This window comes from Asterias amurensis, chromosome 6 (genome assembly GCF_032118995.1).
Source record: "Asterias amurensis chromosome 6, ASM3211899v1".
Taxonomy (NCBI): Eukaryota; Metazoa; Echinodermata; class Asteroidea; order Forcipulatida; family Asteriidae; genus Asterias; species Asterias amurensis.
Genome location: NC_092653.1, coordinates 8385872 through 8408782, shown reverse-complemented (window position 1 = coordinate 8408782; position 22911 = coordinate 8385872). Strand labels below are relative to the sequence as shown.

At 40.4% G+C, this 22911-nt stretch overlaps 1 protein-coding gene across 1 annotated transcript in view; it reads right to left on the bottom strand.

The window, feature by feature from the left end:
- Positions 1 to 22911, bottom strand: part of LOC139938447 (dynein axonemal heavy chain 10-like) — a 67779-nt gene that overhangs the window by 17025 nt on the left and 27843 nt on the right. Inside the window, exons 34-61 of the mRNA XM_071933982.1 lie at positions 22587 to 22775; positions 21917 to 22063; positions 21185 to 21376; positions 20637 to 20755; positions 19671 to 19965; positions 18836 to 19093; positions 18107 to 18370; positions 17256 to 17471; positions 16262 to 16414; positions 15697 to 15831; positions 15034 to 15432; positions 14023 to 14187; positions 12708 to 12837; positions 11918 to 12441; positions 11383 to 11580; positions 10535 to 10768; positions 9821 to 9918; positions 9295 to 9460; positions 8676 to 8828; positions 7514 to 7731; positions 6819 to 7040; positions 6089 to 6236; positions 5006 to 5141; positions 4139 to 4293; positions 3453 to 3671; positions 2550 to 2823; positions 1364 to 1620; positions 285 to 623 (exon numbers count right to left, since the gene is read on the bottom strand). Coding sequence (XP_071790083.1) covers positions 285 to 623; positions 1364 to 1620; positions 2550 to 2823; positions 3453 to 3671; positions 4139 to 4293; positions 5006 to 5141; positions 6089 to 6236; positions 6819 to 7040; positions 7514 to 7731; positions 8676 to 8828; positions 9295 to 9460; positions 9821 to 9918; positions 10535 to 10768; positions 11383 to 11580; positions 11918 to 12441; positions 12708 to 12837; positions 14023 to 14187; positions 15034 to 15432; positions 15697 to 15831; positions 16262 to 16414; positions 17256 to 17471; positions 18107 to 18370; positions 18836 to 19093; positions 19671 to 19965; positions 20637 to 20755; positions 21185 to 21376; positions 21917 to 22063; positions 22587 to 22775 — 6003 coding nt within the window. The remainder of the gene's footprint in view (positions 1 to 284; positions 624 to 1363; positions 1621 to 2549; positions 2824 to 3452; positions 3672 to 4138; positions 4294 to 5005; positions 5142 to 6088; positions 6237 to 6818; positions 7041 to 7513; positions 7732 to 8675; positions 8829 to 9294; positions 9461 to 9820; positions 9919 to 10534; positions 10769 to 11382; positions 11581 to 11917; positions 12442 to 12707; positions 12838 to 14022; positions 14188 to 15033; positions 15433 to 15696; positions 15832 to 16261; positions 16415 to 17255; positions 17472 to 18106; positions 18371 to 18835; positions 19094 to 19670; positions 19966 to 20636; positions 20756 to 21184; positions 21377 to 21916; positions 22064 to 22586; positions 22776 to 22911) is intronic.

Here is a 22911-nt window from a genome sequence, read left to right as displayed (position 1 = left end):
TATTGACCCCTTGCACGTGCATCACACGCGCAACTGTGCCACGCTCACCAATTTGGTGGGCACATAGGTTTTATGTGTAAACGACGCGTGGCCTAAAATGCGCCCTTCACTGAATAACGCACAGTGACATTGCCCACCAATATGGTGCATCCAAGATTCTGATGATGGCGTCAGCCGATTTGGTTCAATACAGAACCTTACACACATCGATGTCATACAAAAACAATATTCTTTTTAGCCCTGATGTAAAATGAGATTGATTATGATCGTTATTTATGACTCACCTTTTCTTGGCCCTGTCCCATGGAGAGGAACTTCAGCTTGTTACCCCCGAACCCTGACCTCTCTGCCAGCTTCGTCAGATCGCTAGCGGGATCGGAACCAGGACTCAGGATGAAGACGATCGGGGAAAACGGCGTACTCTGCTCAAAGATCGACTCGAAGCTGATGACCGGTGGTGTGACGTACTTCTCTCCCATGCGAGACGTGACATAGTCGGTGACGGCGCGGTAGACGCGGTCGATACGGAAACAGCGGAGTAGGAGGAGGCGTTGGAATTCGGAGAGGGTGTCTTTGTATTTACCCGGGAAGGGGCTCTCCTCGGGAGTGTCTAAATCATACCACTGTTTACAAGAGATGAGAGGAAATCAAATACTGATTTGGAATGGTCTTGAAATAAATCAAGTTATCAATTCAGGGTGGGATTTCACAAAGAACTAGTCTTCTCTCGAGTTACTCGTCCTAACTTAGGACTAGCCTTAAGTTTTTAATTTCTCCTAGGACTAGTCCCAACTCTTTGTAAAATTGACCCCTGAATTATGGTACTAATGTTGTTACAAGTATTCAAATAATTTGAGGTTGAACAAAGAAAAACAAAATTTACTAGAGTGGGACCTGCGACCTCCAGAATAATTTGCCAGGGCTCTTCAAACAGACTAGCCCGATACTGGCGGTCTCTCTATTTTCTCAATATCCTTGCTTGGGGGCACGTGCCAGTCAGAAGCCATACAACCGCTAACTGCCGAATAGCCAGGGATAACACCCATGGTTACGATACAACCCGGGGAGCGGCAGCAGAGGGATCACCTTAAGGAGATGCCACTTTTTATTTTAAATAACAAGTAATAAACCACAATAAATTACTTCTTTCTCGAAAACTACGCCACTTCAGAGGGAGCTGTTTCTCAAAATGTTTTATACCATCAACCTCTCCCCATTACTCGTCACCAAGAAAGGTTTTATGCCAATAATTATTTTGAGTAATTACCAATAGTGTCCACTGCCTTTAATACATGTCAATGTAATGATAAAAACAAACTATATTAATTAAAAACTACTAATAAATCCACTTTTTTCTTCTGACCTCCTTCCACATTGTATTATTCTTCTCAACATCGTCCGGTAGCGTCGAGAAGACGTCGGCCATCTGGGAACACTTGATGATGTCCTCCCATCCCTGCTCGGGGATCCACATGTGAGGCCGGGCACGTTTGCTCTTCTCTAAGGAGAGGTTCCCCTTGATGAAGAAGTCCAACTCGTCCTGGGGCAGCTGGTCCTCGCTCTGCTCCAGCTTGATGGTCATCTGAAACGAGAAGAGCAGCTTGTGCTTCTCAAACAACCCTGTGGAAAGAAAATGGCATCTTTAAAATGTTGCTCTTAAAGAAAGGTTATACCTTTGGTAATAGACCTGATGCACATGACGTCATTTCAGTACGGCACCCTCGCCTTGAGGTCAAAAGGAGGTTGTTCATTGGGCAATCTATGTGCGTTTTGATTGTTTCGTCACCGTTTGACCTCAAAGATGGCGGCTGGATGACGTCAATGCATAAGGTCCATTACTCGAAAAAGTAATGACCATAACAATATACTTCATTAAAAGCACTGGAAAGCTGTTGATGTTGTACAACATTGTACCAAACGACCCCCCCCCCGAGGTAATGTAGTTGAGTTTACTGTAGAGAAAGAGGTGATTTTTTACCAACAAGTGTTTTTTTTCTTCTTCATTATTTTCATGCAACTTTAACGACCAATTGAGCTCAAATTTTCACAGGTTTGTTATTTTGTGCATAGCCTATGTATGGATACACCAAGTGAAGATATTGGTCTTTGACAATTACCAAAAGTATACTCTACCTTTAAATACAATGCAATTAACAAATATTTACTTCACTATAGAATAGACTTTACACACATGATTTAAATGGTGCAAACTTGTTTACTTTTTGTACTGTCTTTTGCAAAGCAGTGATTCGTCAATGCTTTTAGTGAGCAGAAAGTGGGGTAACCTTCGATTTTTATTAAAATCCAACTCATAAATGGCTTTTAACTGAATAAATCGTACTAACTTTATGGCTTAAGCAAATCATTGCATCAGACATTATTAAAATCCAACTCACAAATGGCTTTAGGATGAACAAATTGTACAAATCATGCTTAGCTTTAGACAAAGCAAGTCAGACAACATTCAAATCCAACTCGCAAATATCTTTCGGATGAGCTAATCATACAAACTATGCCTAAATAATAAATGTTGGCTTCTCTGAACTTACCAGTACAAGCGTAGTTATAAACATTATGTGTCAGCGTATCCATGATGTTCCTCAACCTCTTCACCAAAATGGAGTCTGGAAGACTCTTCTTCAGGGAGAACTGGAAGACGTCCAGGTAAGCGGCCAAGGAGTACTGGTACATGGTATTGATCAGAGCCATCTCAGAGAGGACAAAGAAGAGGATGGCACCGCGCTTAGCCGCCGGCCGGTAGCCGTCACGTAGCTTGTCGATGTCAATGGCCGTCTTGGCTGCAAGCTTCAGTTTGTCTGCAACCTAGGTTCGGGAAGAGAAGGGGAGGTAAGACTTAACGCTATGCATGGTGGAAAAATACTCAGTAAGTAAGGTTTGCGGTGGCGCCATGTAAAAAAAACTTTTTTGTAAGTAGTGGTGGCTCTCAGTTTGCTGTGACCATCTTCTTGAGAAGGTGTGAAATATTATTAGTATAAATTATTTAGTTGACTTGGAAATATTACTTTACTTGTCATATTATGTTGAAGCTTTGCATGTTGGAAACTAATTCATATGTGATAATCATGAAAGAAAAGGTGGCTCTGAGTAAAAACCATTTGTTATTTTGTTCATCTTTCTGGGGATTGGCAGTTGGGAGAGCATTTACATTGAAGCAGAAAACATTGCTTAAACATTTTTCTACTAAGCAAAACTAAGCAAGATACCAGTTACAGTTTGTACACATACAATGGTATTTTAGCTGGTAAGCTTATTCTAGTAAGCATATTTTTGTTATGCTTAGCACCTTTTTAGTATTTTCTGTATTTGTTGTCTTTCAAAGCAAGAGATCCAAGGCAGTTTATATTGCATACTTAGCAATAAGCCAAATCAATCAATCATATAACCAGCTCTATGAAACAGGTCCCTGGTTGTAAAAACAATGACAGCCTCACCTCTGTGGCTTTGGATTTGGTTTCCTCCAGCGTCTGTACGAGCTCTACGTTATCCAACATGTTGCCCGTCGACGTCGCCAGCTCACGGAGCAGAGAGTCTTCAAGATCCTTTAGAAGTTTCTTGTTCTCGCTAGTCTCCTGAATAAGACGTTCTCGTTGCTCCTCCAGCTCTTTGCGCTCGAAGCCCACGATGACGCTGAGGAGTTGGTCTTCAAGACCCTAGCGAGAGGGTGAAGAACACAAGAGAGTTTATTGCAAGGTGGAAAATCAGGGTAGTGAGGTTTTTAGAGACACCATATCCTTGGCTCACTGATTTAAGGTTTGTAATAGCAATTTCATTCTCATAATAATCACAAGGGTTGTTACATGAAACTAAGTTTGAAAAAAAATAAAGCAAAATCCACAAATACATGTTTTTCTTAACAACGGAATGTTTCTGTTTGCCAACAACTTCACAAAAATAATTTTGTCTCAGTGAGACAACAATTATTATAGCATATACAATGGACTTAAGATGCTCTGTGATTTCCATTTTTTTTTTCTCATAAAAACTTGACGACTATTGAAGCTGAAACTTCTACAGGTAAATTATGTTGCATACATCTTCATTCTGAGTGAGTAGGGATTCATGTCATGGCCAAAAACTTGATCTACAAAAGGTATCCAAACCCTTTAAGTGTACTAACCTTGAGTGTGACAGTGTAGTTGATGACCATGGCTTTACCAAAGACTGACGGGGTGTACTTGGGGTTAGCCAGCTTGGTGTTGAGGTACAGTCTGAAGTTAGGATCATAGTCTACCTCCTTGTCTCCTAATATGATGAACTCACGCCCAGCAGCACCTAAAAACATGAATAAAAAGAGAAATGAGAAATGTATCCATCTCTACACAACTGGCAGGATATTTTGTGTCATGGCCGAAAGGTTTAGAGATCGGAACTCCAGTTCTCATGGGTGGGTTATCTGATTGTGGGTTCGAACCCTGGACATGACACTTGTGTCCTTAGGCAAGATGCTTTACTTTTTGCTACTCTTCACCCAGGGTATAAATGGGTTCCTGTGAGGATACAAGCCTTTGGTGGGCCATGGCAGCCCTGGGCTGTATACTCCCTAGGGAGCTAATAAAGGTTACAGGAATGTTATAGGCCCAACGGCCAGGGCACTAATGTAAATGTGCCACTACACACAACCCGTGCAGCTGAATGACAAAGCATAAAATAATAATAATAATAATTTGATGACAATCTAATACTGGTTTTCTGTCTAGTACAACAAAATCAGAAATCAGATTTTAACAGGCATGATATTTGGAAAACAGTACAAATATTTCATAGAATACAACAGGGCTGACCTACATGTACACATGGTGTATTCTTATTCTTTATTTGGCCATTAAACAATTACATGCTCTATACATTTCAGGCTATTTTTTCAACGGCAAACAAAGACCAAAGAATATCATGCTCAACGCAACAGAATAGATGTTAAATAAAGGTTTTTGCTTCTTAGAGCCCGTTCCGCATGAGAGTTTTTCACTCTTGTCGGAACACCTACCTTTGATATTCTTCTCCAGCACATTGTCAATGACCGGGTCAATGTACTCGTCCACATCCTGAAAGAGGAACGGGAAGCCATACTTGATGGCCAGCTCCAACTGCTTCAGGAAATCAGGATCGTTGAATGTGCACACCTAGAAGAAGAAGACAAAAACACAACAGAAATGAAGAAACTGAAACTTCCTTTCTCGTCTTATCTCAATTGTTCTTTTTGGCTAGTACAGTTATTAAGTTTATATTTCTGAGAGTTCTTGGCCTAACAACCAGAATAAATGAAATTAAATGAAAGAAGTCAATTTCAGGGAGTTACTAACTGCTAAATCATAATTACAGACTTTCACAGAATGTGCATGCATGAACAGTGATTTAGGCTCAAAAAAAAAAATTGTTTTGTAGATATTAATAATGGAGAAAGTCACAAGGGCTTACCTAAATGTACATTAGGAAAATAATTTTAAAATTCTTTTCCAAAATTAAATTGCCAGAAAAGTCTACTAAAATGTGACCCGCTCTGTGACAATGAGTCACATGTAGGCAATTTCAAGAATTGAGTTATATGCATGGCTGGAAAGAACACATCAGCAGCAGTTATTTGGTATGTGTCTAAGCTTTGGAGTGTATCGCGTTGCTGAGTTACTCCCGTTTGAAATTAGCCACTACACCATTTTTTGTGAAAAACGAATTACAAGTAAAATGAAATTTTAAACTACCAATGTGTGCAAAAGGATACAAATTAGACATAAGTATGATCACAAAATTGTTGTATTTATAGCTTTATTGCCTAAAAGTAAGTGTCTAAAGGTTAACCATGCAACTAAAGATCTTAAAAAGAAAAAAACATTTTTTTATATTTTTTTTAAAATACATTTTCCACATTAAACTGTCCATAACTTAATATTGCATTGGGCGACATGTGACTCATTTTCACAGAGTGGGTCGCAAATAGACTTTTCAGGCTATTTAATTATTATGATTTTTCTGAGGGCCAAAAAATCAACATCCACAGCTGTCAATTTGGACACGGCCAGAGTGTGGATGTCCAAAGGAATCTTTTGGGGGGTGATTGTACATAGTCAGGTACCTTGAGGTTGTTTTGCTCTTCTTTCTTCTTGATCCAGTTCAATGCCTGTTGCTGTGGATCGATACACAGTGGGAAGCGACTGGCTCTGGTAGTCAGGATACCGTTCTGGACTGAGAGCTCGTCTGGTGGCAGACCCTCTGAACCCCATCTGTTAATATCAAATGATACATTGGTTTAATGACCTGAGTTTTAGAGCTTGCCTGTGATTCTTATTATTTTATTCTCTGGTAGCAGTTGTGTCAATTTAGAGAGGTGCTCTTAGGTCTTATTTAGTTGTGTGATGCACTCATTTTCCAACAGATAGAATCCCTATAAAAGGTCCTCTGTCAAGACTCCTCCATGAGCCCCTTCCTCCAAGTTAAGATCATCACACAATTTGAAGTGTCTTTACAGTGAGTTCAACCTGGTTCCTTCTATTAGAATGTTTTGGCGTGAAACCACGCTTTCTGCTGCTTCCCACCCATACACCGAGCCATTACAACAGGTTTATTCTACATACTGCATTAAGTCTTTGGAACTCTGCCTGGAGCATGTTTCCCTCCATCCTACAATGTACTGCTGTTTTAAGAGGACTGTCAATTCCGACCTTCAGCTCCCTTCAGTTATTATTCACATTTAATATTTTTTTCTGTTCTTGTTGCCCCTACCAAGAGTGACTTTTAGCTTTGTTTAGGGCAAACTTGCACTAAACAAATAAATAAAAAAAAAAACACACAAAACTTTCACACACCTGCTTATCTCGACATCATCGGTCAGCAGACTCTCCAGCCTATAGGGTTGGCTGAGTGGAATCGATCTCTCCAGTACGTCCTCCTGCCAATCCTTGTAGACCATCTTAGCACGATACTCCCAGGTGAAGGCTCCTACGTAGCTGAGGAACGCTGAGGAGATAAGGCAGTCTCCGAGGAGACGGATGCGGCGCTGACGAAGCTCCTCAAGATCCTTGGTCCATCTGGGAGGAATGTGATAAGACAATAGAGCTTTCTTAGTCTCGCATTGAGATCAGGTGCGTGGAAAGACATCACCACGTCATCCTTGTTCAAATATTATAAACGTCATTGCCCAGGTGACAAAATAAAGACTTAGCTTTAAACTTTCAGTGTCTTACCTCAAAGCACACTTTTCTTTCTGCTTACAAAATTAACTTTCATATTCTGTTTATTTGTAAAGATGGTGCTTAAGAGTGGTCACAGGTATTCACAACAATGCATTGCACAATCCACTTTTTTTTTTTTGAATTTTTTTTCAAAAATTCAAGTAATAACCAAAAGTTTCCTTGATACACCTCATGTTTCAAAATTGACGTCGTACTCTGCCTTATCTTCAACATCTCCTTTAATAAAGGAGAGCCTTAAAATCGAAAAAAAAATCGACATGGACAAAATTTGAAATGAAATTTAACAGAAGCAAACATTCATCACTCACCTGACGTTTTCCGAGCCCAATCCAGAGATGAGCTTGTCAGCGGCAACCAATCGTCGTTCCATGATCTCAGCCTCTTCCTGCAGCTGTTGTTTCCCCGTCATGGCTCCCTCGTACTTGGAGCCTAGGCCAGACAGCTCATCCTCCAGAGACTTCACCTCGTTGTTGATGCGGTCCAGTTCTCGTTTGGACTGGTAGAAAGTACGCTCCAACCTTGCCACCTAAGATGATGAACGGGATAAATAAAAGAAATGTTTAGTGTATGGGATTTGAGGCATTGCATGGTCAGGTATAAATCTGACCCGCTACGTGAAAATGAGTCAGATGTCGCCCAATGCATTATTAAGTAATGGACAGTTTAATGGGGGGAAAAAAGAAAAAAAAGAAAAAAAAGGGAAAAAAGAAAAAAAAAACATTTTTACTTTTTAAGATCTATATTTGCATGGTTAACCTTTAGAACACTTACTTTTAGGCAAAAAGCTATGAATACATTAATTTTGTGATCATACTTATGTCTAATTTGTGTCCTTTTGCACGCAATGGTAGTTTAAAACATCACTTTACTTGTTTTTCAGAAAAACTTATGTATTGGCTAATTTCAAACGGAAGTAACTCAGCAACGCGATACACCCCAAAGCTTAGACATATACCAAATTACTGCTGTTGGTGTGTTCTTTCCAGCCATGCACATAACTCAATCCTTGAAATTGTCAACATCTGACTCATTTTCATGTAGCAGGTCACAAATGTGTATCCGGTTTGTGGTAACACCATGTGTATATTTACTTGCTGTGTAGATTATGTTCTCTTGAGAATTTGGGTTGCTATGTATTCTACTCCCATGGAGTTGGTTTTTTTAAATTCTAATGTCTTCTCTACTGCCGCGAGCTAGATTTTTTCCGACTTCGGGAGACTTCTCAGTTAAAAAAAGAACTGTTTATTAACTACTACCTGGGCCGAGACTACTGATTTACTCACATTGAGTTCTTAAGCCACCGGTTCTTTTCAAAACCACCACAAATCATAGAGAGAATGTGCCATGGTGTTACCGCAAAACCGTTTGCTGTGCATTAATCGCATGTTTACTAAGATCTCAAAAGAACTCTGAGGGCGGCTGCAGGCGGTATGCTTGCTACAATGTTAATGGGAGCGGAGGGGTCTATACCTTTTCTCTCTTGGGCTTGATTTCCCTGGCGACCGAGCAGTAACCCATCACAGCAAACACAAACTTAAAGAGACCGGCTCCGGCGCGAGAAACTGACTTCATCTCCTCAGCTGTTGTGTCCATGTCCTTCAAGAAACCACGAACTGTCTTGACCTAAAAAGAATATTAAGAAAATATTTTTGATGACATCTGGCAACCTCTGGAGTTAAAGGAACATTAAAGAATTGGTAAGAAAAAGAAAAATCGCCTAAGATCACAGATTTACATAAAACTTACACAGTCTAATACAGTCTTACACAGATGATGATAGTAGAAAACATCCCTTGAAATATTTCTGTCATATTTGATGAAAAATATATAAAACTAATTTGCCATTTGGATTTTATTGCTCAGTGTGTCAGTGAGTGTTTTATTCATTTTTTTGTAATCAGTGTTATGCAAAATGTGTAATCTGTTTTTCACAATTTTCTCGTGACCCAGATGGCAGATTGATCTCAAACTTCTAAAAGGTTTGTCAGTTCATACAAAAAGTGCTTACACGACCAGCAACTGTTTTGTAAGCAAAAACTAATTCTGTCATAGTCCTTTAAGCAGGAGACCACAATTTGCTACAGCATACCTGCGTCTGTCCAATTCCATCCACGTCCATCTCCGTAAGTGACTTCAGGAAGTTAGCCTCAGCCATCATCGCCTTTGCTGACTTCCATGATACCTCCCTGATGCCACGTAACACCACGATACACTCACACACCATCTGCACAAGCTTCGGAGGCTTAGCAAAAGCTCTGGGGAGAGGAAGGTTGGGAAAAAGGCGCATACCAATAAAATTCAAGTTCCATTGAGGTTTTTTTGAAGTACCCTACAATTCATACGCACAGGAAGAGAAATTATGAGTATTATTATTTTTCGATTCTTTCAGGTTTTTCACTGCTAACCTTCGTTTCTGCCGATTATTATTGTATAAAGTAAGCTTTGAAGGTAGGGTCATAGATTGTAAGTACTCCAAACTTAATAATGACCATAAAAACTTACTTGGTGTAAAGCGCTGCTATTTGAGAAAGGAAATTTTTTACAAAGTCATTCATTGAAAAACATTGCCATTTGAATATATTTTTATTGAAGTCAGAAAGGAGAACCGTACTCACCTAATCTCAGTGACGTCTGACTTATCCAAGTCTTGTAAAGCGATGCGAGCAGCTTCTAAAGCAGGCAGGGCTTCAGCCAGAGACTCCTCTGCATCTTTCTGTATGGCGAGAATGCATTTATTGGGGATCATTCAAGGTAAGATTGCATGTAGTTTTATTTACCCTTTTTATAGACCCCTTGCTTTACTCGCAGCATGTGCCTGTACCTATCCTGGGTGTCATTTTGGGTCTCAAAATCGTATACAAACACGCACAAAAGAGAGCTGACACACAAAATGACACGCATTGTTCGGAGGTGCATTGTGTATTGTGTAAGAAATCAATAGCTCCCCCTTGCATAACCTGAAACGCTACTAGGATTTTAAACTCATCCACACATATGCACGACTTACTGAGATGTATCAAAAAATATTTTAACATTTAACTAGTCAATTACCCTTGTGGTTTATGTTTGAAATAAAGAAGTTGCATCCCCCATATAGGTGATCCCTCGGCTGCCCCTTCCCAGGTTGTATCGTAAAAACTGGCCACACAGCAGCTAACGGTTGTATGGATTCTGACTTGCACCCCGAACAAAGATATTGACAAAAAAGAGAGACCGCCAAAATAATGTTAGATGGCTCAGTTGGTAGAGCATGTTAATCCAAAGGTCATTGGTTCAAATATCGCTCTAGTCACTATTTCTAATCAACGAAGATGAAGACGTCCTGGTACCTTCTCCACAGCAATGACAACACTCTGCTCCTCGATCTCTTTACTCTTGCCCTCAGCAGCCTGCTTCTTATCGGTAGCCTTCCCCGTCCTGGATGAGATCTCTCCTAAGAGTATCTCACAGGCTTCTGTCTTCTCTCCAACGGCCACCTTCTGCACTGCCAGCTTCTCGTTTAGTTCATTCAGCTGGACGCTGGCCTCTGCTAGCTTGGCCATACCACCTTCAAGACGCTTGCACTATAAAAACGGACATGCAATGATATTAATGATGGATCTTTTAATAGAAAGATTCAAGGAAATACAAAACAAATATACCTCTCTCCTACTTGAAACGAACAGTACTGTGATTGGTAAAATTACAAACAGTGATTTTTATATTTTTTTATTTATTTTTGATAAAAATGAGAGATCGCCTAACATCACAAGGCTGGCAGGCAACTTCAAGGTGAGGGCCGCTTTAGACTGTATACCCAAATCACCTGCCACCAGGTGCACACTGCCACTTACTCCTGGGGCTGAAACAGGGTTACCCCCTGCACAGTCTGTAAGGATGGAGGCATGGGTATCATCCACTAGAAGCCTGGCTGGTAGAGCACAATGCACCAGCTTCCCAACTTTTTACACAGCAGTTATGGTTAACAGCCGTGCTCAAGGGCACGTATCACACTGCTGCTGACAACACCAGAGCTTAGGTCCGGTGAACTGGACAACTCGGCCACGACACGCCGAAGATTGATAAACCAAGGCAAACTGAAATTCTTAACAAATGGGAGGCACTCTATTTTGAAGCTTTCAAATTATACAGAAGGTTCAAGGATTTTGGTAGACGCGAGGAATGAGAGACTACGTACCTGCGAGAGAATGTATTCATCCTTATCGTCGAGTAGCTTCAGGTAGGTGTTGATGAAGTCCAGATAATTCTTGGGGGTGACGTAGTTATTACGACGTAGCTTCTGCTGGAATTGCACGCTGTAATCACCAACTGACTGGTGAACGAACACCACGTGTTTGACGACGGAATCGCGATGTTCGTCGGGTATGCTCTTAATCTGAAGGGATTAGGAAAAAGTTAAAAAACTATTGGGTATAATGTAGAGCTATTGAATGTTTAAAAGTTTAAGATCTTTTTGCAAATTTTGTTGACTCACACACCCACACCAAATTTTTAAAATATTGACAGACTCATTAATATAGAGAAACATGATAAACCAATAACCAGATAACAATGGAAAACACAGCCATAATAGATTTGGCAGATGATCTGGAAGGGGCTGCTAAGGAAATTTGTCATCATTTTAAATTTTCAGTTATTTCTTTTGAACCACCCCACCCATTCACTGTTCTAAAAAACACAAATGTGTGAAAATTGATTATTAATATACTCACATCTTCATTGCCAAGAAACACCGAGGCCACAGCAGTCAGCGCCTGGACCGGCCAGGGCATAAACCAATCAATACTGCAGTTGTTGACAAGCCCGGGGAAATTACGACATCTCGTCCGCAGAGTCTCACCCACCGGCGACATCGCCAAGACGATGTGAAGATTATTAGCGCACTTATTAATAAAGTACTGCCAGATGCTCTCACGTGTCGGCGGGCAGCCAGCCTTGGTGGCCTCCGTCCGCATCTGGCCGACGATGGCTTCCTTCTCATCATCGGGGAAAAGAGCTGGCACCATACCCGAGGTGAGCATGTTGTTAATCAGCTCCAAGAAGCTCTCCTGAGCGACGTGCTGATCGGTGAACAGAAAGACCGTCTTCTTCCTCTCTATGCCGAGCTTGTTGTAGAGGACCTTGAGGTCATCTCTGAAGCTGGACTCGTCGTAGCCGCGGCTGAGTTTGATCTCAAAGACCTCGCAGCCGGCGGTGAAGGAGGCTAGATGGGTCAGACTCTGCTTGCCACTTCCACCTGTTGGAGATAAGCGGTTGACATTCGTTGTTAATTTTTGTTCTATTATCCTACACAGCACATTATATTTACTGAAGACATTGTGTCAACAATGAACACAATTCTTAAGTTGGCTATATCCTTCTTATAGAATCCTGTTGTGTTGAAGCCACAACTACATTGTGTGTTGCAGTACCCATCGCTAGCTACAGGATTTGAAATGGCTTCTTATCACTAGGCACACTTCATTGGGATAATCATAGATGAGATTTCGAGATTAAACTCACCGACACCAACCAGGAGGGCATGACCTCTGTCCATGCGGATGACCCTGTGAACTCGGGTCAAGTGATCCAGAGCGTCTTCAAACAACACCAGATTCATTGGGGTCTTGTTGTCGTTGTACTCCTCTAAGATCTAGAGATAAAATACCAAAGAGAACATTTAGCGATTAAGTTTTTATGAAATTGGGAGTACGGTGGTGTTTAGAGAGTATTTTTAAACCCAACATTTGTCTGATAACCAACAATGATCAGGATACCAGTCACAAATTGTACATGTAACATGGTGTTTTGGCTGGTAAGCTTATTCTGGTATTAGCATAACTTTGAAGTGCTGAACAGCCATGCAGTATAAGAATCTATGACCAGCTTTTTACACAATCACACTTTTTTGGGCAATCACACTTTTTTTTTTTTTTTGTGCTGTCTATTGATCTTATTACCTTCCTTTGTTTTGTAAAAGGCATCCCAGCTTACAAGCTTTGCTTTAATGGGCCATGCCTCCATACAGTTTTCAGTCTTGTAACATCCTATTGTTTGTATTTGTATATTGTGTTTGTATGGAAATAAATGTTGATTGATTGATTGATTGATTGATCTATGTTTGTGAACACAATCAGTTTCGCACAAACCTCATACCTTAAAAGAAAATCCCCCATGCAAAATTGATGTTTCTCGATTTTGCTCAATTGTTGTATCTTTCACAAAATTGCTCAAGTCAAACACATTTATCTGTACTTGTTTTGTGTGTACATCCTGGGCTATTTTAATAGCATAATACAATGTTTTGCCCATTTCAATCTCGCGCGTAACGTAATTTAAAGGCACTGAACACGTTTGGTAATTGTCAAAGACCAGTCTTCTCACTTGGTGAATCCCAAGATAAACATAAAATAACAAGCCTGTGAAAATTCAATCGGTCATCAAAGTTGCGAGATAATGATGAACGAAAAAACACCTTGTTGGACGAATATGTGTGCTTTCAGATAGGAATAAAAGACTACTGGCTAGAAAGTCTTTTATTATTTTAGTGAGACTTTACCTCTTCCTCAAAATCTATGATACTTCAGAGGGAGCCGTTTCTAACAATGTGTTATACTATGACTATCAACAGCTCTCCAATGCTTGTTACCAAGTATATTTTCAAGTTAATATTTGTTTTGAGTAATAACCAAACGTGTACCTTCCCTTTAAAATCTGTGCATTGTGAACCCAGCTATAAGCACTATTTGATGAGAAACATCGTTTTTGCACTGACACAATAAAGTCCATGATCAAAATCAAAAACTTGAACTTAAATTTGAATTTGATATTGATTTACCTCTTGGAAGAGAGCCTTTGCTGCCTCATAATCTTGTATATCTTCATAGAGTCGAGCTTCACCCTCATCTAGTGCAGTACGATAGTCACCAAAGAGTAGAGGTTCCTGCATAGCGCTCTCTACATGCTCCTTAAAATGCTCCTCAATCACATTCTTCATGTGACCCTGGAAAAACAAGAAAAGTTATCATCATCATTATCAGTGTTGTAGCCACGATGGTTGGTGCAGGTCGGGCTCGCCCAGAACTAACAAATTTCGCCCAGCAATATACACTGTGTCGCCCAGCACAGATTTCCCCCAGATTGCACTTCAGCAATGATGGCCCCATTTCTAAGCATGAAGAATTTTATTGAACCGCTCACCCTCCATGGACTAAATTGGGTTTAGAGCCCACCACTAAAATTAGTTTAGCTACAGCATTGATCATTAGGTATTTTTGTGGGGGATTTGAACCTGTGACCAATTAAAATTGATACACATCTTAAGATAAATATTCTTTGGGGAGTCTCTCACACAGAATAAAAAAAAGGTTCAAAATTACAAAATTAATGCTCTCCTAAACTTTACACAATTCTACAGTTGGCTATATTTTCAGCATTAGTTGTAAACCTTTACAAGAAGCTACTTGTAAATAAATGGGTCTTATAGTTCCAACAATCGCTCTGCATTCCTACAGACAGAAAAATGTGCACCTTGGAACACTCCATAAAGCCATATATAAGAACGGCAATTTTTTACCACTAGAACGGGAAAAGCTTGTGTCTGCCTACTGTGCAGCCGACTGATGATTATTTATTTTATTATATTAATTTATGTATACAAACAAAATGACCAGCAGCAGTAGCTGAAAGGGTCACTTTTAATGGTAAAAATTTATGCACACGAAAAATGTAAACAATCGCATATTAAAGGGCAATAAAATAAAAAGTACTTGTTATTGAAAATTATTATTACTATTATAATTCTTATTATCATTGCAAGTTGTCAAGAATCACTTCAACTACAACTCACCTGAACCAAGACCTTGTCTTCCTTATTCGTCAGTCTGTCGAAGAACACCCTCAAGCATTCATTCCTCCACACCCTGACGAACGGCCCCACAGTCGTGAAGCGATCGGGCGTGGTCTGCAACAGACCCTGCGCAACCCGGGACAGGTCGCGCAAGTTGAAGATGTAATGGAACTTGGACGGGGTCGGCGGGAGGTCGTTGACGATGACCTTGTAGAGGTCGAGGGTCCCCTGGGTGATCTTGTCGGTGATCTTCTGGATGTTCTCGTCGAAGGGCTGGGCGTGGCCGGCCAGGATGGATGAGTAGATGTGCTTGAGGGAGGCGTCCGACGGGAATGTGATGTTGAAGGTGCAGAAGAGGGAGATGAAGCGGGGGTCGACCTCGTTACGACCTCCGCCAGCCTGGGTAGAGGAAAATGGAATGAATAGGACTGTTATTCATAGAAAATGGATAAAGTTCTAACTGGCGGCTGAAACCACTTAAGCACTGTGGTGCTGGTGTCTTTGAAGACTTTTAAGCAAAACCAGGGCAACAGCAGCAAAATACAGAGATACTAATCAACAAAAATAATGCAATAACAAAAGCAGAAATAAACATGAGAAAGATTATCAGGAGATACAAACATCATTTTCACAGTGATGAACACAATAAAAGTCAAAGCCTACCTTTCCCATAGAAGCAATGAATCCTATATCCTTGATGTACTTCAGGATCAGATCTTTGCCACGGTCGTACATCCCGCCTCGTTCCAGGAGGAGCTTCAATAAAGCTATGGGCTGCTGGGTGCCGTAAACATCAACCTAATGGGAACAGACCATGTTGAACATTGGTTAAATTGATGTCAGTTTTCGAAACAATTATTGAACTTATAGCTCTGCATTGGGCTCCAAAGAGATGCAGTACGTGGAATAAAGCTGTCCAAGTTTATCTCTGTCCTACATCTCACCAAAGCAAGAGTGTATGGGTGAGAAGAAGCAGAAAGCCTGGTTTAATGCTCAAACATCCTTTTTAGAGGAACTAGGCGGGAAACACAAATGACTTATCTACCATGAAAATATCTTTAGAAGATTCTAAGACTGGCTAAAAAGACACTTTCGGAATACAACAACTAGATTATACATGTACAATATTGGCACTCTGTGGATACATGAAACAGATCATACATGTACGACCATGGCACTGAAAGAGGTCATTTGCATCTAAAATACTAATCCATCTATGTACACCTACCTGAGGCATGTTCATGTCATCCATGAAGACCAGTAAACGACGACCAGGCGGTGGGCCGTACATGTCCTTAGTACGCTTCTCAACATTGGCCTCTAGATTACGCTGGACATCCATGGAGGTGGTTCTTGACGAGAAGTTGATGTTTAGGATCAGCTAAAAAAAAAAGGAACAGTTTGGTTTTTATTAATGTGTGGTCAAATGACACACTGAACCAGCTGGTTTATGGAGTAGTGTGCTTTGAAAAGACCATAAAGGAAAGATTTACAATAAATACAAAACAAATACATACAAACGTACACCAGACACCAGGCAGTTATGATGCTGAAATGTGGGTTCGAATCTCTACCGAGTAATTTGCAGTTGAGTACTTATAAACGCTATGTCAGATTTTTGGCGGATTTGACCCCAAAATTTTGATTTAAAATTCAATAGGTATTTTGATGGGGGCGAGAGAGTGGCAAGCTTTCATTTGAGCCATTGCTCGAAAAAGTCCACCAATTATTAGTAGCAGTGAAATAAAGTGCTCAAAATTAGTTTTTGTCGGGATCCCGACAATCACGTGACCAATTCTTATGTGTTTTATAAGAAACGTTTTAAATTTTTGTCATGGTTCCTGACCATTAAAAGTAAAAGTTAAACCTTTTTTCGTTAGAGTGGGTGATACTCTTTGAAATACAATTCACTCCAAAAAAATGTTTTAATGTTTGGGGCCAAAAATCTGACATAGCATCTTTTAAACACATCAGTGTAACGTTAAAAACAAATATCAAAATGCTGTGAATTATTCTGATTCACTCTGACTATACTTGTTAATGTTCATGTTAGTCCATTTGTGTTTTTGTTTTGTTTGTCTGGGCATACCTACCACAAGCTCTGGCTTTTCTGGTTATGCCCTCCCCCCCCCCCCCCCATTTCCAATTCTCCTTGATACTGTTCTGGAAATAAATGTCTTGAAATGAAATGAAAAAATGAAATGAAGACAAAACCTCCTTACATTTGTCTCCTGATCGATGTTTCTCAGGAAGTCCTGAATGGTGGCCGTCTTTGAGGTACCGGTATCACCGACGAAGAGGACCGGCTGCTTAGTGTGAACCATGAGCTCCAGTAGCCAGGTGTTGCGCACCGTGTCCAGGGTAGGGACCAGGATCTCGTAGAACTTCCTCTCCGGATCGTGGATGTACTTGGGGACCAGTCTGGACCAGGGGATCCACTGAGAAGTAGGACAAATGAAATATTAAATTAAATATATTACTTTAAAGTAAAACAATTCTTTGGAAAACAATTTTATTTCAAGGTACATATCTAAAGGCAAAGTTTACCATTGGTGGTTTATGGGGCCGTTCAAATGTTTGAATACAAATTTAGATATATACAACAAAAATAACCAGGTATTATTTCATAACAAAAGGTGGTTGCGTTTTTTGAGATATCACCGCAAATCTAACAGTAACACTATACAGATTAAAATTTTGGGTGATAAAAACTGATATCTTGTGACACAACCACATTACTTCGAAGTGAAATGTTTCTCAAAATGCTTTATCGAAAGCTGCTGTAGGTGTCTAACCAAGAGTATTTATTGCCATTAATCTTAAGACCGATAACGTTCCCTTTAACCCTGGGTTTCTAATCCTGAAGGGATTTTCTTTTTCAAATAATAATTTTTTTCCCCTAAACAATAAAATCGTTGCAACACAGCTCTAGCAGATTTTGAGAAAATCCAGAAAGTAAGTAAAAAATCCAGAAAAATCAAACTACTGTCTTTTTATCAAACCATTAGTTTAAATCGGTTTCTAATAACAAAAAACATTAATAATAATAGTAACTAAAAAATATTAATAGTACCTTCTTCTTTTCCTGGTCGAAGAAATACTCATAAATAGAGTCCAGCTGACCAGGTAGCTCCCCAGGCCCAGCATCTGCCGCTTCATCCGTGATGGTCGGCATTGAGGCGATGTATTTGACGTAGCCGTCGAACTTGACCTGGCTCTCTTCAATGAGGGAACCTCCTAGTGACCAGTAGAGGGCCTGGATGAAGATGGCCTCCAAGACGTCCGATTCTTGCTCCTTGGTGATCAACGCATCCAGCATCTTGCTTAGTTGGGTTACCTGGTTCATATTTCAAAAATTCAAATTTAAACTCACAATGTTTGTTTCTATAAAAATGAAGGAATTAGATCACAATGAAACAATACAAAAATTGCTTTTTAGAGTTAAAAAACTTCTTTTTGAAGTCTTAAGTTGTTGAGAGCATCTTGAAAGTTGAAGTGGTATGTACATTCTAATTGTATTGGATTATTCCAGCACATGCTCATGAGCCATTCCTTTGGACTGGTAAAATATTCCATAGGAATGTTGAAAATACTATTGTGTCAAGCACTTATGTAGAATACTTCCCCTAACTGCATTTGGTCCACATACAATAAGTTACATGTTGAACTTTTTGTACACAATTCTTACTAATTTAGACTCTGTAAAAAGTCAATTCTGGTCCAGTATAGATTTTGGGTAAAACGCCCTGCAGTCTTGTGAAATTTTACACCCCAAATTCAAGCCCTCATTTCAGATACATACCATGTTGAGATTAGTCAGTGGGACAATCATCTTCAATTTATCCCCCGGCTTTCCATCCAACATGCCCTCTAGGATCAGCTCGATGCCCCCGGGGACGTACTTCTGGAACATCCTCATCAGGTCTTCTTGCTCCGTCTTGCTGGCGCGGCTGTTGATCCACTTCTGCCAGAACGGCATGTAGCCGAGGTTCTTGGGGTCGACGAAGACCATACCGCAACGGGAGACGGTGGCGGGGGAGGCGTACTGAAGATCAGACACCTTGTGGTTACAATGTCAAAGTTTGAGGATAAAAATCAAATTGAAACAAATTGGTAGTAACAATAATATTAACAGCACTTATAATCAAAGCTAATCTTTAAACACTTTATCTATGGTTGTCTCAAAGCGCTTATCATACGTTTTTTAAGACAGTTAAACCATTTTTTTACAGAGTCAACAACACCGTTATCAACACAGAGTCCCATTTACTCCTGGGGAAAGAGAAGCACTTACAGCCAACTGCCTTGGTCAAAGACACAAGTGTCATGACTAGAATTCGAACCTAAACTCTGATGACTTGGATGCCCCAAGCCGCACAGCCATAATAATGTTGGTTTAGTTAAAAAGGGATTTGAACCTGCGACCTCGTGCCAGCACTCTACTAACTGGGCTATCTATAACTCTAAGCACGGCGGTTAACCTTTTTGTCAATATCCTTGTTCTGGGGTGCCTGTCAGAAGCCATACCACCGTTAACTTCTGTATAACCAGGCATCACTAACAAGTTTACCATACAATCTGGAAAGCACCAGCAGTATAATATAATAAATAACAAGTTTTAAAAACTCATTTCCCACCTCAAAGAGCAGAGCGCAGTGTTTCTGCAGCCTGATCCTCTCTCCATTAGCCAGAGTCAACAGTCTATTGTCGTCCATCACAGAGTTCATGTTCTCCACCCACAGGGCGTCGACGTCCCCGTCGAACACGATGTACTTGCGCTCGTTCTTGTCCGTCGGTCGGTTGATCTCACGGAAGATGTTGGAGAGGAGACCGTCCGTCCAGTCGCGGGTGGCCGGATCTAGGATACCGTAGAGCTCAATCACGCTCATGGCCTTGGCGTTCATGATGTATAGTTTGGTTTGGATGCCTAGCCTGGGATGGAAGGAGGAGAGGGAGGACCACAAGAATGTGATTGAAAGCCATCATCAAAACAGGGGTTAAGCCCGGTTCATACTTCCTGCGAAAGCGAATGCGATACGAATGTTGACGTCACAAAGTTGCAACAAACAACTTTGCTCAACTCACTTGCGAACATCGCTGCGACAGGAGGGTTGTGATGTCATATTTACGTCAAATTCGCTTCGCGTTCACATTTGCAGGAAGTACGAACCGGGCTTTAGACTCTGGGATGCAAATTTGAGGAAGGTAGTTAAAATGATGGGCGTGTCCACCTTTTGGAAACATTTTACTGCGATCCACATTTTACTACGGTCAGGTATTTTGTAGAACAATATTTTGGACTCCACAAAAATTATGGGGCGTGTTTAATAGTTCAAAAAGTAAACAGAAAACCACTCAACTTCAAGGGATATTCAAGTGCATCATTATTTTCTACTTTAAAAAATCCTTCTACTACATTCATTTTTCATAGTCAAAGCTCTTGATCCTTAGGCAATGGGTCCCTTTAAGGTACAAAAGCCCAGTGCAAAATCCAAGGCTACAACTAAAGTAAGAAGTAAAAAAATAAACGATGAAAACTTAAGACACAAACAGAGAAACTGGGAACATTGAAACTATCAGCAAGGATGACCACAGCTACTTACTTTGTCTGTGCCTGTGCGAGTGCATTGATAACCACAGTCTTGCCACCACCAGTTGGTCCAACCACCATCGTTGTGTGTCTAGTCAACATCGTCTCATACATCTGTACTACTTTGTCAACCTGCACGTAATGAAAATTACAATTTCAATCAGAACATCAGGTCATTGCTTGTATACAACCATTGACTGCTTCAGGGGCTATGGTAAAAACTGTAACTCCCCAAAGGGGATCCCCAGAGTGATAGGCTGCTGCTGTTGAAAAAAAAGAAGCTTGCAAGCGCAAAAGCTTGTGAGCGTGAAAGCTTGCTAGTACGAAGCCTGCTTACAAACATTTATCTTTGGTTTTAAAAGCCTGACCCTGCAATCTGGGGCAATCTAGATGGTTCTACACAATTTTATCTTCATGTTTTTATGAATTTGATCTTCATTATTAAAAAAACAAATCAATTGTTTTTGTTTGTAAAAAAAATAAATTATTTCCAGTAAAAATAGAGAAATCTCATTCCTGGTTTAGTATTCCTTTGAAGCAAAGCCGAGGAAAACCTCTTACCTGGTGGTCCAGCATAATGTAATTCTGTTCAGTCAGCGCTGCCTCCACGGCGTCGTTGAAGTTAGGATATCTCACACGAGGGCAGTCTAACCCAGGGAAGAGATCCGAGATGAGACCCAGGAAGAGGGGCACATCTTCAAAGACAAACTTGGGGAGGTTCATGTCACGTAGTGCTCTCATTAACACTACATCCTGGGGGAAGGGGGAGGCGGAAGGAACACCAGATGTTACATTCATATTCATATAGTATAAATCACAGCATTTCAAGATAAACTTGAAAAGCAATAAAGTCAAAATACGCAATGAAAGTAAAAATTTAAGCCAGATCAGCTTTGAGACTATTTTCAACCCTAGGTGGATAACACATAAAGTTAGGGAGGTAGTGCTTTCTGCTCTACCCGCCGGGCTTCTGATGGATGATACCTAAGCCTACATCCGTATGGACTGTAAAGGGGTAACCCTGTTTCAGCTCCAGGAGTAGGTGGCAATGGCCCCTGGAAAAATAGTAGATTTTAGCCCACACCTTGAAGTGGCCTTTCGGCCTCGTGTATCTGGCGACTTGCATATTGAAAAAAGAAAGAAAAAAAAAGACCTATCAAACAATGAAAACATGCGTGCATTTCCTGGCCGCACACAACTCCCAGCCACTGATAGTTCTTCCTTTGACCAAAGCAAGGGCGCTGTTTGAGCTTGTGACATCATACGTCAGGGGTCTGAAACTTGTTTTCTTACCTCAGACAGATCTGGGGATCCTCTCTTGAGCTCACCGGCCATGACCAGTACAGACTTGAGGGCACGCAGTCCAAAGTCATAATGGTACTGTTTGGAGAGCTGTTCCTTGGCCAGCTTGTACAGAACTGTCATCTTCTTAGCTAGGACCTATCACGAGACAATGTGAACAAAATATTATTAAAATGCTGTAAATATCACCTTTGAAGAAAAAAATGGGGATTATTTAACAGCAACATTAAAAAAATATATGTTTTCTGGAAAAAGAAGACATCCCTTTATAGCCTTTGAAAAAAAAAGACTTTGCTAGGGTCCAAACATCAGGCCAATAAATATTTGTTTGTCAATTATACCATAGGTCCTTTAGGCTGGAAAGCAGTTTGCAACAGCAAATTCTATTTTCTAAGCCCTTTTGGTGTGAAATTTGAACAATAAATCAAATGATGTTGTGTACAATATTCAGAGAAAACAGTTCCCCAAAATTGTTTTTTCTTCTTCTATTCGAAATTAGAAGAAGAAAAACAAACATGAACGAAGTCCCTAACAAAACTTGAACTGCTTCACACTGGTTTCTTGTAAATTGGACAGACAGATTATTATATTTATGGATGGTGTTTTGTATTAAAAATAAACCAATAAGTCTCCTGAAAAACAAATTAATCGACAGTCATACCTTGGCGAGAATGAATCCCTCTGAGAACAACATGATCTCACAGATCTGACCGAGATCCGGTACGATGACGACGACGGGTCTGAACAACGCCTTGACACTCTCTGGTAGCTCGGTACGTCCAGCGTAGCCAGGGTTCATGGTGATGAAGATACCCATACGATTGTCCATGGTGATCTCATTGCCTTCAAACTGTCAACAAATATGCACCAGAAAAAAATAAATTAATACAAACTTTAAAGGGAAGGTACACGTTTGGTAATTTCTCGAAACAAATATTAACTTAAAAACTGACTTGGTAATGACCATTGGAGAGCTGTTGATAATA